We start from the raw sequence: 13,678 nt of genomic DNA, 5'->3' as shown, positions 1-13,678 counted from the left end.
ACTGGAAAACATCCATGCACATGCACCACGGCCAATTTAGTTTTTTCAATTTACATATAGCGCACCTCTGTGGACTGTGGGGTAAACCGGAGCACCTGGGAAAACCCACGCCAACACTGGATGAACATGCAAAATCCACACAGAAATGCCAACTGACCCAGCCGGGGCTTGAACCAGTGACCTTCTTGCTGTGAGGCGAATCACCGTGTCACATTGATAGATATCAAATTTTGATCATTTTTATGTCAATATATAAAATTATCTAGTCAAAATTTGATAACTATATATTATTAATTGGTGTTTTTAATTGGTAACACTCAATCTTTTTTTGCAAAACATTACAGGAGGCAATTATAAGTGTAAAATCAGTTTATGTAAAGGAGGCAAATCACTTCATTTACATTGGTGCAAAGCTAACAATAGAAACGGTGTGTATTTGAGAGGTGCAATGTGCAAGAGATACAAAAATATTAATTAGTACAAGAAAAAAAACTGTTAATAAATTGGTGATAGACAATTTGGGGTTTGAAGTTATCACTAAATATTCTCTCTTAAACTATTGCCATCATAAAAACAAGAGAGAAAAAGAGCCTGATGTAAGATCAACATACAAAAACATGATTTTAAAGACATAATACAGCGTTAGTAAAACAAATATATACAGTATGCACTCTATACAAATGTTGAGTACACATTTAAATCTGACACTGACATGAAAAACATAAGTGCTTGTTTCCCTATAAAAGAACTTTCAACCAAAAAAAAACCTAAGAAAAAAAGAAAAACACACCAATAAAGTGAGTGTTTTAGAGGTTGGGTTGAGGTTACTGCCAACAGGCAAAAACAAATGTGTTCATTAAAAAAAAAAAAATAACAAAAAAGGATATATATCAAAAACTGTGCCAGTGACCTGAGATACTGTTGTTTGGGAAGCTTATTAAAATCAACAGCTCCACAAATACCTAAAACTAAGTAAAATATAGCATAAAAATGAGATATAAAAAGAAATACATGATTCAAACCCAACTTCGGCATTTAAAAGTGCCTTTTTTGTTGTCCTGCAGTAAACGTGAACCCTTATTCACCATCTCCTCCCAGTCGTAACAGTGGTTGACGCGTGCGCAGCTCAGAGAACATTCCAGCTCGTCACCGAACTCTGTGTAGTGCTCCATTAAAGCAGCAAGGCTTTCAAAGTCAGTGTGGCACTTCTGTAAATGAAGATTAAACATTGACTAGATTAAACATTCTGACCGAAAAGGAAAATTAATGACTAATGTTTAGTAAAAACTTTGCTCACCTCAAGCCGGAACTTCCCTTTGGAATTCTTAATAGCATAAGTTACCAGTCCAGAGGAAAAACGAACTATAAGAGATCCACGATTGGGCTTTTTGGGATGAGGACAGAGAAGGAAAGCACCCAAAACATCATCTGCCAGCAGTGAGGAGCTACAGTCACTGTAATGGAAACACCAAATACTCAACACAAAGATTTTTTTAAATAGAGATTTTAAGAGTTCGCACTTAGCCGATGATTGATAATGAAAGCTTGTTTTGCATGCTGTCCCTTGAGAGAGCCCTAAGCTTATAAGATCCTCGAGCCCAGGGCTCCCTTCCGTTAGCAGGACAAAAGGGGAGTTTGAGCTAAGGTAGAGCTCGATGAACTCCCCCGACTTGTTATTGGCAAATTATAGGGATCGATACACTGCTTATAAAACTCTGCACAGAAGTGTCAACCGGTTCAGTAGGGACTTTGGGGACTTCAAAAAAACGAAGATGACTAAGGTAAGGAAAGTAGACTATTTATGTGCGTTTGGAAACATCTGATTAGTTAGTGATTGATGATGCGAGACCAGCTGTGATGCATCAGAAGCCTGTGATCCTCTCAAAATTAGTTTATAAAACTTCCCGATATGTTTTCTGAAAATGAACACATGTCTGAGGGGATTTGAACGACAAGTGGGTGAAGAATTATTAACAGAATTGTCATTTTTTGGGTGAACTTCTAATTTAAAATAGCATCACATGACCTCCTTAGGATATACTACTTGAGGAATAAAAAGAACAGATTATAACCCTGATGTTTAACCGAACAACAGACGTCAAAGTCATTGTGCACTAATACTGACCTAGACACGCCAGCCCAACACCACACAGCTTGAGCCAGTGCTTCTTCTGTTTCGGCCAAACTGGGAGCTCGAGACATGCATGCCTTTGCAGTGGCTTGTTCCTTTTCTGGTTCACAAAAACAAAAGATTCTTCAGATTCCCACAGGAGCTCAGTTCTCATTGGCTTCACAAATTATTTGACCAAGTTTATTTTATTTGGCAAAAGAAAGCATTGCACTGATCCTATTTCAGATTGACCGAAAGTTCAGTTTTATTTTAGGAAAGAATTTCTGTAATATTCTGAGAAGCACACATAATACTGACTTATCATAATAAATAAGACATAATGATAATAGTGGCAGCTGAAAATCCCCACCACCTCCTTAACTCACCAACCACCAATGACCAAATTAACCCATCGTGACTTTATTAAACCAACTACTTTTAACTAGATGTGTGCATTACCTAAGGAACTCTTTCAGTCTCGAAAGTGTTCTATGAACACTCATCCCACCTTGTGGTGCACTCAGTTTGTCCTGCAGATGGCGCTGTTTGAGGGGGGTAAACGTAAAAGAGCGATAAGCTCCAGAGCGCAGCTCTTTGGTCCGGATCGCCATTTTACGAACTATAGTTGGAGAGGAAGTAGGGCCCTCTTCAGGACTGCTCACTTGCTCGGTGCTCTGCTGTGAAAACAACTGTTTAAAGAATAGAGATTAACAAAATGCAGAACAGTATGGCATTCAAACTATTAGAAAAACTCAAGTAGTAGTAGTTAATGGAATAGTGAGGGTTATTTATAATTTAAAGCACCCCTATCATGTCATTTAAGCATTTTCCAAGAAAAGGTTTACATTTTAATTCATTCATGGTCATGCTCTTCTCAGGATCTGTTGTCTATAAATCCCTCTCCCTCAGTGAGCATTCTCTGCTCTGATTGCCCAGTCAGTTGTTATTAGTCTACTTCTTACAGCCATTACTTGTGTATTTTAGCTCCGGTGTTAAGATTAGTTACAGTAGAGCTGTGGGGTGCGCAAAAAATAAAAAAATACAAAAAATTAAAAAGGTGTTTGAGAAATAGACTGTGATTTAAAAAAAAATAAGCATCACATGCATACGCAATTCTCCTTTTAATCAAATTCTGAGCTTTGTTTTTATCAGTAGATAGCGCTTTAGGTTAGTTTTTAATCCTTACACTCTAAATGCTCATGACAACCATATAAATAAACTTTAAATCTTCTTTGCAGAGCTTTTACATTCCCAAACTGCTTTTAATTCATAAGTTAAATTGTTAAAAATCAATATATGCTAGATACAGTAAGAACAAACCTTAGCTCCTGGCAGCAGGCCTTGAGTTGGGGCCCTGCGGAAAGAAACCAAGGCGCTCACACTGAGGGGAAACCCTTGGTTCAGCAACGATGGAGCTCGACTCGGTTTCTTCCCTGAACACTCCTCCTGAGCTTCCTCTGGGTGCTTCTCCAGAAAATACAGTTGAAAACAGCGGCAAAGAAGCAGGTTTAGGAACTGGGCCTTTAATTGGGAAAAACAAAAAATTTAATACATAAGAATCTTGAGCATTTTTTCCTGTATGTATCTTGGGGTGTTTTCGCACTTGTAAAATAATTTTGGACAAAAAGAAAGATCAAACAAACATCCTAGATCCCTTGAGTCCAGGCATGTCCAAGCTCTGTCCTGGGGGTGTCATGCAAAGTTTAGTTCCAAGCCCAATCAGACCCACCTGGGCTAGCTAATCAAGCTCTTACTAGGCTTTCTAGAAACCAACTTGCCTCAACACATCTGCAAGGATGAGCTAAAATCTGCAGGACACCCCTGCTTTAGTCCATCTTGTGTCAAAATTAGATTTAAAGCAGACAGAAAGCCCTCTTTTTGTTTTTCGTTTTTAAATTAGTACACACTTGTTTTAATCAAACCACCAGACATATGAAGTGTGAACACCCTCTTAATCTTATCTCTGTGTTTAGCAAAGCAATCAGATAAAATTCAGCATTTTTGGCAGTAAAGATCATTACTGCAACTTGAAAAAACAAATCCCTGAATCTAGAACAGACATGCAATATTACAAACAGCCTTCAATGCTTTATAACTGAAGTGATTAAATCACAGTTACAGCTTTGTGGTTGAGAGATTTCATTATGGAGAGTCTTACAGCACGGGCATGTCTGGCTCTGAAGAGGTGGCAATAGAGCTGGGCATCAGAATTTCCAGGATTATGAGAGGCAAAGGCAAACTGGGCATCAGAGGGACGGGCGGTGGACAGCGAGACTCGACACATCGCATGAGCCATGAGCAGCGTCTAATGAGAAACACACCACAAAGATTTATTTACAACCTACAACTCATAAAGTCAAATTAAAATAGAGTTTGTAATCAAGTTTGATACTTACTAGGTATTATTAAGTGAAAATGTTTACAAAGAAAATCCCACATCTAAAATTTACACAAAAAATGCTGGGTTTCACACGATTCCTTCATGTTGTTGCAACACAAATCGATTAAGATGTTATAATATTTATTTTTTACAAATTTAAGTGAATTGAACAAAACAAGTTGACACAAAAAAAAAGAATGGTGTTGTTTCAACATTTTAAATAAACAGTTTGAACAAGCAGCAAACGTAATTAGAATATTTACAGTTTTATGCAAATTTGGGCACCCCTGATAATTTTTATAATTGCAAACCATAGCCTGCTGGCCTTTCAAATCAGCCATTTCATTTGGATAAGTTTTATACCCTTGGGCAAGGGTCATCAATCTCATCCCTGGAGGTCCGGTGCCTTGCAGGGTTTAGCTCTAACTTCCCTCAACACACCTGCCTGGGTGTTTCAAATATACCTATTAAAGCTGTGGTCACACCAGGGTTTGAGTTTGCGAAATTCTGTCGTATGGCTCTGCGAAAAGGGGCGGGATTAAACAAGCTTATTAGACATTTAAAAAAGCGAGCGATTGCTTCATGTTTTAAATTTCTGTCCAGAGAGGTCATGTTTGGATCCTCAATTGTCTCATGCTGTCAAGTGATGCGATTTCGCAGGTCAGAGTTCACCAAGCTTGAACTTAGCACGGCAGCAACCTGCGATTCTTGACCCATGACCCTGCGTTTCCGGTCTGACGCATTCGCGTGCGTATTAGTGGAAGTCTACGGGATGAAAAGCCCAGTGTGACCGCAGCTTAAGACCTCGATTAGCTTGTTCAGGTGTGTTTGATTAGGGTTGGAGCTCTAAAATCTGCAGGACACCAGCCCTCCAGGAACAAGTTTGGTGATCCCTGTCCTAAGGAAAGAAGCAACATTTCAGTTCTAACATAACATTCATTTAAACAACAGATGCGATGCAATTTAAGTTTAAAAAAAAAAAGACAGGTGCAAAAATTTGGGCACCCCAACAGAATAATGACATCAATCTTTTGTACAGCCACCTTTCGCTGAAATAACAGCGTGTAGGCATTTCTTATAACCAAGGATAAGTCCCTGAAGTCTTGTAGGCATTTTGGAATATTTTCCCTTGCAACATTTCTCCAGTTCAGTCAGGTTTGATGGGTGCCGAGCGTGAACGACCCTTGCGTGAAGTCTGGGGACTGGGATGGACATTCTAGAACATTGTATCATGTCTGAGCATGAGTTCCTTAGTAGATCTAGAACTGTGCTTTGGGTATTTTGGGTCCTACCACATCTTTCCTTCATAATAACTGTTCCTGTGGTCTTCCATTTTCTTACTCTATTTCTGATTGTGGAGACTTTAAATCTTTGTAATAGATATTTGCATCCTTCTCCTAAATTTTGTTGATTAATATCCTCGTTTTTAGGTTATTATGAAGTTCTTTTGAGGTTCCCACGTAACTACTTGCCGATTTACAATGTAGGAGATTTAAAAAAAGAAGCACAACTAGCACAAACTTTTCCAAAAAATTGTGACATACTTTTCATTAATGTTGTTGCAACACAAATCGATTAAGTTAATTGAACAGGCCCACAGCCAGGGGGGGGGGGTGTTCGGAAGACCCACCTCTCACTAACAAAGGTCCAGAATTTGTTCCATACATGAGCTCATTTGTTCTATTCTGACTGCTATGCCATCATGGTGAAAATAACCCATCAACAAAGCTTTAAGAGAAAACAGCTTGGGTGTGACTTCTGCTAATCAGTTTTGGCCAATACTAACAAATATTTTTATACTTTAAATTAAGTATTATTCTTGACACAAAGAAAATGACCAATATAAAAATGTGACGCACCAAAAAGTGGCCCATAATCAAATTAATTTGAATACTATTTTAGCTAAAATAGTCAAAAAGTGTGGTTATGGTGACCCTCCGACAAGCTAATTCAGAATAGTGCTTAAAATGTCACTAAAATGCAGTATTTAAATTTCATAATTCAATAGAAAATGAGGCACAAAAAAAGAACCCCCCCCCCCCCCCCTTCACCAACGGGCCTGTTTAATTGTCTTTTATAATGGATTGAACATAAAACAATAATGTTTTTACAAAAGAATTAAGAATGTTGTTTAAACTCATTTTAAATAAGCAGTTTAAACAAGCTGCAAAAGTATATTTTAAATGTATATGGCAAACTAGACAGAAAAACACCATCTTACCGTCTCATCTTCATCATAAACTTTGACTCCTTTGACAGAAAATCTCAAAGACACGGTTCGCTTGCTCTTGCAGTTCTGCAGATACAGATGTTCGTAAATCATCCAGCTATCTTTATTATAATTACTTTCCACTTTGCACAATAATAGCAAGTCATTAAAAACTGATGTATGTGCATAATTTGTATTTGTCTGCACAAACTAATTTTAAGTGCATACACATTTAGATGTAAAGGCTCTAAAGACCATTAAAAAATTTATTCAGTCAAGTGTAATTTCACATGGTAAACAAATATGAAAAGCAAACATACTCTTGAGACTCATTTCACAGCACACAAATTACCTTGAGAGACTTCAGCTGAGTGTGCAGCTGTTGAATCTGATCATCCAAGCAACTGTCATCCACAGGAAACGAGCCAATGTACTAGACAAATGCAGATTTTACTCGGTTAAAGCAACAAAACTATGAGTTCACAATGCCACTGTCACATGTGCGGAATGAAAGTCAATACAACATCAAGACTGGCTTATTGCAAAATCAGATTTAAAGTTAAACTGAAATAAACTGTATTATTCAATGAAAATCGCTTTTTTACAATAATAATTATTTCAAAGCAGCCAAACAAAAGGTGCATATTATTGCATTACAATCAAATTTAGTCAAAAGTTACAATACAAGGTATTATATACAGACATGGTTAACCTGCAATGTTATAGCATATATGTGATGTTTACATGCCACCACACTACAGATGTCCACGCTTTTATTACATCACAATTAGACTACTACAATGCACTTTACTGTGGCATTTCAAAATCTTAAATTTCCCGCCTTCAGTTGGTCTAAAATGCTGCTGCGAGATTCATCTGTAATAGAATTGAGGTAATGTGGTCATATTTTCTGCTAAGGGGCCTTCATTGGCTCCCCGTCCAATTCAGAAGTGATTTTAAAGTGCCTTAATTGGTATTTAAATCCCTTCATAATCCAGCCCCAACCTATCTCTAAAAGCGGTTGCATTTTTACACTCCCATGAGATCTCTTAGATCAAGTGATCAAAATCTGCTTTTAGTTCTTCAGTCCAGGATGAAACGTAGAGGGGACAATGCTTTTCTGTGGTGGATACTCGGTTAAGGAACACCTTGCCCCTAGAGATTAGAATGGCTTCATCACTATTTTCAAATCACTCCATAAAACATACCTTTAAAGCTTGGCGTTTTAATATTATCTTAATATTTCTTTCTACTGCTACATTTTCAGTCGTTTCTCGCCTCATTTCTGTTCTTATATCCGGTCTTTTTATTTTACTTTGTCTTATGTACAGCACTTTGGTCAGTCTTGTGACTCTATAAATGTACTCTATAAATAAAAGAACTTAAACTATGTGTACATGTTTAATGAAGTGTGGTTTATTCATAAACTAATTTCGAGAGGATCACGTGCTTATAATCAACACGGCTGGCTCCTTGTTAGCTCCGTAATCAGCCCTATTAGATGATTACGGAAGCTCTATAAATAACCTGAGTTTTCCACTCCAGTTATCTTCGTCTTGAAGCTCCCCCCCTTCCACCCCTACATCCTCCCACTTTTTCTGATCGGGCGACACGGTGGCCCAGTGGCTAGCACTGTTGCCTCACAGCAAGAACACCGCTAGTCCAACCCATCGGGCTGGTTGGTGTTTCTGTGTGGAGTTTGCATGTTCTCCCCGTGTTTGCGTGGGTTTTCCCCGGGTTCCCCGGTTTCCTCCCACCGTCCAAAAACATAAACCATAGCAATCGACTAAAACAAATTATCACCCAATACAACCTGAGTTTACACTTCTCACGGTGACAAGCAGGGGAGTTCTTGAGACCTACCTGACCTTGAATTCCCCTCTCGCCCTTCTAACGGGAGGGAGCCCCGGGCTCGAGGATATTACGAGCTCAGGGCTCTCTCCCGGGACAGCATGCCAAATACGCTTTATTGATTATCAGCTAAGTGTGAACTCTTGAAATGTGTTAAAGAATTGAAGTATTTTCAAATCTTCACCTCAGCTGATCTTGTAACAGTCCCATGCTCTCTTCCAGCTGTTTCACCCATGTTCCAAACTGAACCTGGTTGTGGTGTTTGCCTTTTCTACTGTTCATAAATATAAAAGGTGGTCAACAAGTTTGTCCACAAACTCATACAACATTTTAACTTCACACAAGTAGTAAGACAGAAAGAAAGAAATCATAACAATCATCATTGAGGTAAAGTAGGTTTTATAGTCGCACATTGGTTCAGTGAAAACTTTTGACATGCTCTCTCCAGTCTCTCCCTATATTGTTTACCATGGCATTTTGAATAGTCTAAAATCACGTTCAAGTATAACCTCAAAACAACATGAGCACTATTTATTTGACTGTGAACGATGTTGTACTTTGATGATCATTGGTTGCCAGTATTAAAGTACAATTACCTATTCATGTAATGCTCGTTTAATATTTTTTAATAATATAGGCTAATTTTAGAAAATTATCCTTTGCAAATTCTATCATCACTAGCAGCCAATGATTATCAAAGTACAACATTGTTCATGGTACTTTGATGGTCGTTAGTTGCTAATATTAAGGTAAAAGTTGAGTATTAAGTTAATATTAAGGTAAAACCTATTGAGGTAAGAATGGTTTTATATTCACACATTCAGACTTTCTTCTTAATAATACAATTTGAGAAAAGTAATGTTTGCAAATTCTGTCGTCATTATCAGCCAATCAACGTACAACATTGTTCACGGTCAATTAAATAGTGCTAATTTTGTTCTGAAGTCATGTTTGCAATGCAATTTCAGACCGAATATTCACAGTAGCATGGTAAATAATATCGGTAGAATTCAGATGCAAAAACCTCTAAGTGCCATCTTGAATTTTCTTCTACAATGAGCATTTTTTCTCAGCCTCTTATGTTTATGTTCAGTTATTTCATGTTAAAATGATGAAAATAACTTGTTCTTTGCCTTAAAAGTGAAATGACTGAATCAAGACATAGGAGCCTGAGAAAAATAAGGTTTTTGCATCTCTCTCGTCACTAAACGAATGAGCTAATATGAAACCAACATGACCTTGCAAACTCCTCCAATATTTTAACTTCAAACAAGTAGTAAAATATAAAGAAAGAAATCCTAAACAATCCTTATTGAGGTAAAGTTGGTTTTATATTCGCACACTGATTCAGTGACAACTCGTGACATGTTCCCTATATTGTTTACCATGGTACTTTAAATATTCGGTCTGAAATCACATACATGTATAATCTGAAAACAACATGAGCACTATTTATTTGACTTTGAACAATGTTGTACTTTGACAATCGTTGGTTGCTAATATTAAGGTAAAGTTACACATTGAGGTAAAGTTGGTTTAATATTCACACATTTAGTCTTTCCCCTTAATAAAACAATTTCAGAAAAGTATCCTTTGCGAATTCTAAATGGGGAAATCATATTAACAGCCAATGACTATCAAAGTACAACATTTGTTCATGGGCAATTAAATAGTGCTAATGCTGTTTTGAAGTCATATTTACATGCAACTTTAGACCGAACATTCAAAGCAGCGTGGTAAACACAATATATGGAGTTGTGACAAGTTGTCACTGAACAAATGAGCGAATATAAAACCAACTTCACCTTACAAACTCCTCCAATAGTTTATCTTTACGCAAATACTAAAATAAAAAGAAAGAAATCCTAAAGGTACATGCGGTCTTGCAAACCCCTGAAGGGCTTAAAATGAAATGACAGACTGTTGTTCTGAGAAATTGTCAAAATTGTGGTAAGGTTGGTTTTATATTCGCACATTCAAACAGAAAAGTATCATTTGCTAATTCTAAATAGTGAAATCACATTAGCAGCCAATGACTATCAACTTACAACATTGTTCATGGTCAATTAAATAATGCTAATGTTGTTTTGAAGTCATATTTACATGCAATTTCAGACCGAATATTCACAGCAGCATGGCAAACAATATCTGAAGAGTTCAGAGGCAAAATTCTCTAAGTGCCATCTGGAATTTTCTTCTACAATGAGCATTTTTCTCAGCCTCTTGTGCTTATGTTATTTCATGTTAAAATTATAAAAAATAACTTGTCCTTTGCCATAAAAGTTAAATGACTGAATCAAGACATAGAAGCCCGAGAAAAATGCTTATATTAGAACAAATACAGATGGCACTTAGAGGCTCATCATATGGAGTTATCCCTGAAGGAATGTGCTAATATAAAAACAACTTGACTTAACAAACTCCTCCAAAATTTGAACTTTAGAAAGAAATAATTCCTAAACAATCCTCATTAAGGTAAAGTTGCTTTTATATTTGCACTTGTTTCAGTGACAACTTTTGATATGCACTATATTGTTTACCAAGGCACTTTGAATATTTGGTCTGAAAGTTACATTCAAGTTCCACCACAAAACAACATTAGCACTATTTACTTCACTGAGAACAATATTGTTGATAGTCGTTGGTTACTGAGCTCAAGTTGTTTTATATTCAGACTTTCATACTTTCTAAATAATTTAGGCTAATTTCAGAAAAGTATAATTTGCAAATTCATTAGCAGCCAATGATAATCAAAGTACAACACTGTTCACACTCAATTAAACAGTGCTAATGTTGTTTTGAAGTCGTGTTTACATACAATTTCAGACCGAAAATTCAAAGTAGCGTGGTAAACACTAAATGGAGTTGTGACAAATTGTCACTGAACGAATACAAAACCAACCTCAATCCAGAATTGCATTACAAACTCCTCCAATAGTAACTTCACACTAGTAGTAAAACAAAAAGAAAGCCTAAACAACCCTCAAATGTACATACTGTCTCGCAAACCACTACAGAAATGCCTAAAATTAAATAAGACTGTTGTTCTCCGTTTAGATTCGAAAAAAGGGTTTGTGCATTTTGAGAAAGAGCCAAACAGTTCACACAAAAAGCGAAACTAAATATTTAGAATTCCACTTTTTTTACCAGTCAATGCCTGCATGGTTCAGTAGGAACTCAAGAAAGTCGCTGCAATTACAGTAAAACAGACGGAAGAAAATACAAACTCACAAACATTAATCCACGCGACTGAATCTGGCAGGGTGGGTCGACTATCCGCTGAGGGTTTTGCAATCCTGACTCACCTTAATCCCCTAAATCCCGCCTATCCAGACTGGATCCATCGGAAAAGATATGACAACATCAAACTCTCCGCCTACACATGGATGTATAGCTAATTAGTGACAGAGATGAATCAAACCGTCTGGTTTCACTACTTCCGTTCACTTTTAAAAGGATAGTTCACTAAAAACTAAAACATTTACTCATCCCCAAGTGGTTTAAATCCTATTTTTGTTAAACACAAAATAAGATTGCAATAGTCACTATCATAGGAATATGTAGTTTACCAAATGTTGGCAGAAATTACACTTATTTTTCATTAGTTTTTAATGGTATAAGTATTTTTCACAGTGAATTTCTATAGTATTTGGCTTTTATATAGTCCCTTGGAACTCTGATTTTTGTGAAAGCTAACATTCAAACATTAAAACAAGTCATATCACCATAGAGTGCCTTTGACAGATGAAAATTTCTTAAAGACAGTGTTCAAGTTTTTCGTTAAACCACATATTTATTCTTTTAAGAAGACTTTGAACTTCAGCAATAGCTGGTTGGTCTAGCTCCTGGACCTTTAATAAAACAATTATAAGCAAAAACATTTGGACCAACTTACAAAATATGTCCACCCTTTCAGGGACAAATGGATACAGAAAGCAAATATTTCTGACAGTGTTATCATTCTAAAAATAACACCTTTGGAAAATATTTCTGTCCCTTCTCTTTTATATATATATATATATATATATATATATATATATATATATATATATATATATATATATATATATATATATATATATATATATATTCATCTTTCCAGGGACCACACTGATGGCTTGGTGGATCTTAGTGGTGCCTTTTATTGCAGCAAGTGCAGGTCCCTACAGGATACAATGATGCAAGGTCATATACAGTAAAACAAGTTAAATGATAAAACATGCTGTGGAATACATACAAGTCTGAATGGCCCTGGTTCATGCTGAGCTTCAGGAGAGATGGGTGGTCCATCTGACACAGGCAAAGCATTCCTCCTGGCCTGTGCTCTGGCTTGTCTTTTAGCCTCCCTCCATCTCTTTCTCTTTTCTCTCCTCTCATGCTCACTTATTTCACTGACACTCTTCTTCTTCTTGCCTGTCTCTTTGCCACCTGGCTCTCTCTCCCTCAAGATACTGCTTTCTTTAGCAGCCTTGCTATCTCAGCTCCATTAAGTCCCATACTTCTCAAAAAAAAAAAAGTATTTTATTAGCACACATTAAATACAGTAAAATACGTTTTTCACAATCAGTTTGATTGTTTCTAAATTGTCATTAAATGTGATACGTAGTCTTATGTTACCCATCTCAGCGGTTGATGTCATAACAGCCTTGATGACAGGGTGGACAATGACAAGGTGGACAATTTTAGCTAATCTGCTTTTATTAAGCACATGGTGGGACACTAGCTAGCATAACCAGCTAACTTGAAGGTGACTTTGAAGTATTTTGAAAAATATAACAAACATTTGGCGAAAAAAATATTTACTTTTCAGATGTTCACGCCAACAGGGTGGACATGTTATGCGTGACCACATCAAACAATGAACATATAATGATGATAAACATGAAAAATAAGACAAAGTACTTACTCTTCTTGATTATGTTGGTCTGATCTCAGTTCAAATATGTCAACCCTCTGGTGATGATGTCACTGATTGCATCATATTAGTAATTAAAGGGCCAAGTGACCCATAATGACAGGGTGGACAAGAAGTTCAGGGACAAATATGAAATTAAAGATATTTTTGTAAAAATACAAATAAAATGGCAAAAACCTTTTTTTATTTGCTATTAACTAATGGCAACAATAA

At 36.7% G+C, this 13,678-nt stretch overlaps 1 protein-coding gene across 15 annotated transcripts; it reads right to left on the bottom strand.

Moving 5' to 3' along the window:
* Positions 1-354: 354 nt before the first annotated feature.
* Positions 355-11,924, bottom strand: sh2d5 (SH2 domain containing 5). Of its 15 annotated transcripts, none has more exons than XR_015501937.1 (10): positions 11,856-11,924; positions 8,701-8,824; positions 7,052-8,110; positions 6,712-6,786; positions 4,269-4,415; positions 3,431-3,631; positions 2,570-2,799; positions 2,126-2,231; positions 1,298-1,454; positions 355-1,208 (listed from the first exon to the last, which is right to left on the bottom strand). XR_015501937.1 is itself a non-coding variant. In XM_087272353.1 (10 exons), the coding sequence occupies exons 2-10, from the start codon at positions 8,783-8,785 to the stop codon at positions 1,017-1,019; spliced, it is 1,191 nt and encodes a 396-aa protein (XP_087128479.1). In that variant the 5' UTR covers positions 8,786-8,824; positions 11,856-11,924; the 3' UTR covers positions 355-1,016.
* Between the last annotated feature and the right edge of the window lie 1,754 nt (positions 11,925-13,678).

The sequence above is a fragment of the Danio rerio genome, chromosome 11, assembly GCF_052040795.2.
Source record: "Danio rerio strain M-AB ecotype USA chromosome 11, GRCz13ab, whole genome shotgun sequence".
NCBI classification, from domain to species: Eukaryota; Metazoa; Chordata; class Actinopteri; order Cypriniformes; family Danionidae; genus Danio; species Danio rerio.
The sequence above is the reverse complement of the archived record's forward strand: the minus strand, read 5'-3'. Positions and strand labels throughout refer to the sequence as shown.

What these genes read in the sequence shown, in the direction of transcription:
- sh2d5 (XM_087272353.1), bottom strand. Translation starts at nt 8,785, where the DNA reads ATGGGTGAAACAGCTGGAAGAGAGCATGGGACTGTTACAAGATCAGCT. An exon ending in CAAACTGAGTGCACCACAAG is followed by an intron (nt 2,232 to 2,618) that starts GTGGGATGAGTG and finishes TTTGTGAACCAG; the next exon opens with AAAAGGAACAAGCCACTGCA. An exon ending in TGTTGGGCTGGCGTGTCTAG is followed by an intron (nt 1,455 to 2,125) that starts GTCAGTATTAGT and finishes TTTCCATTACAG; the next exon opens with TGACTGTAGCTCCTCACTGC.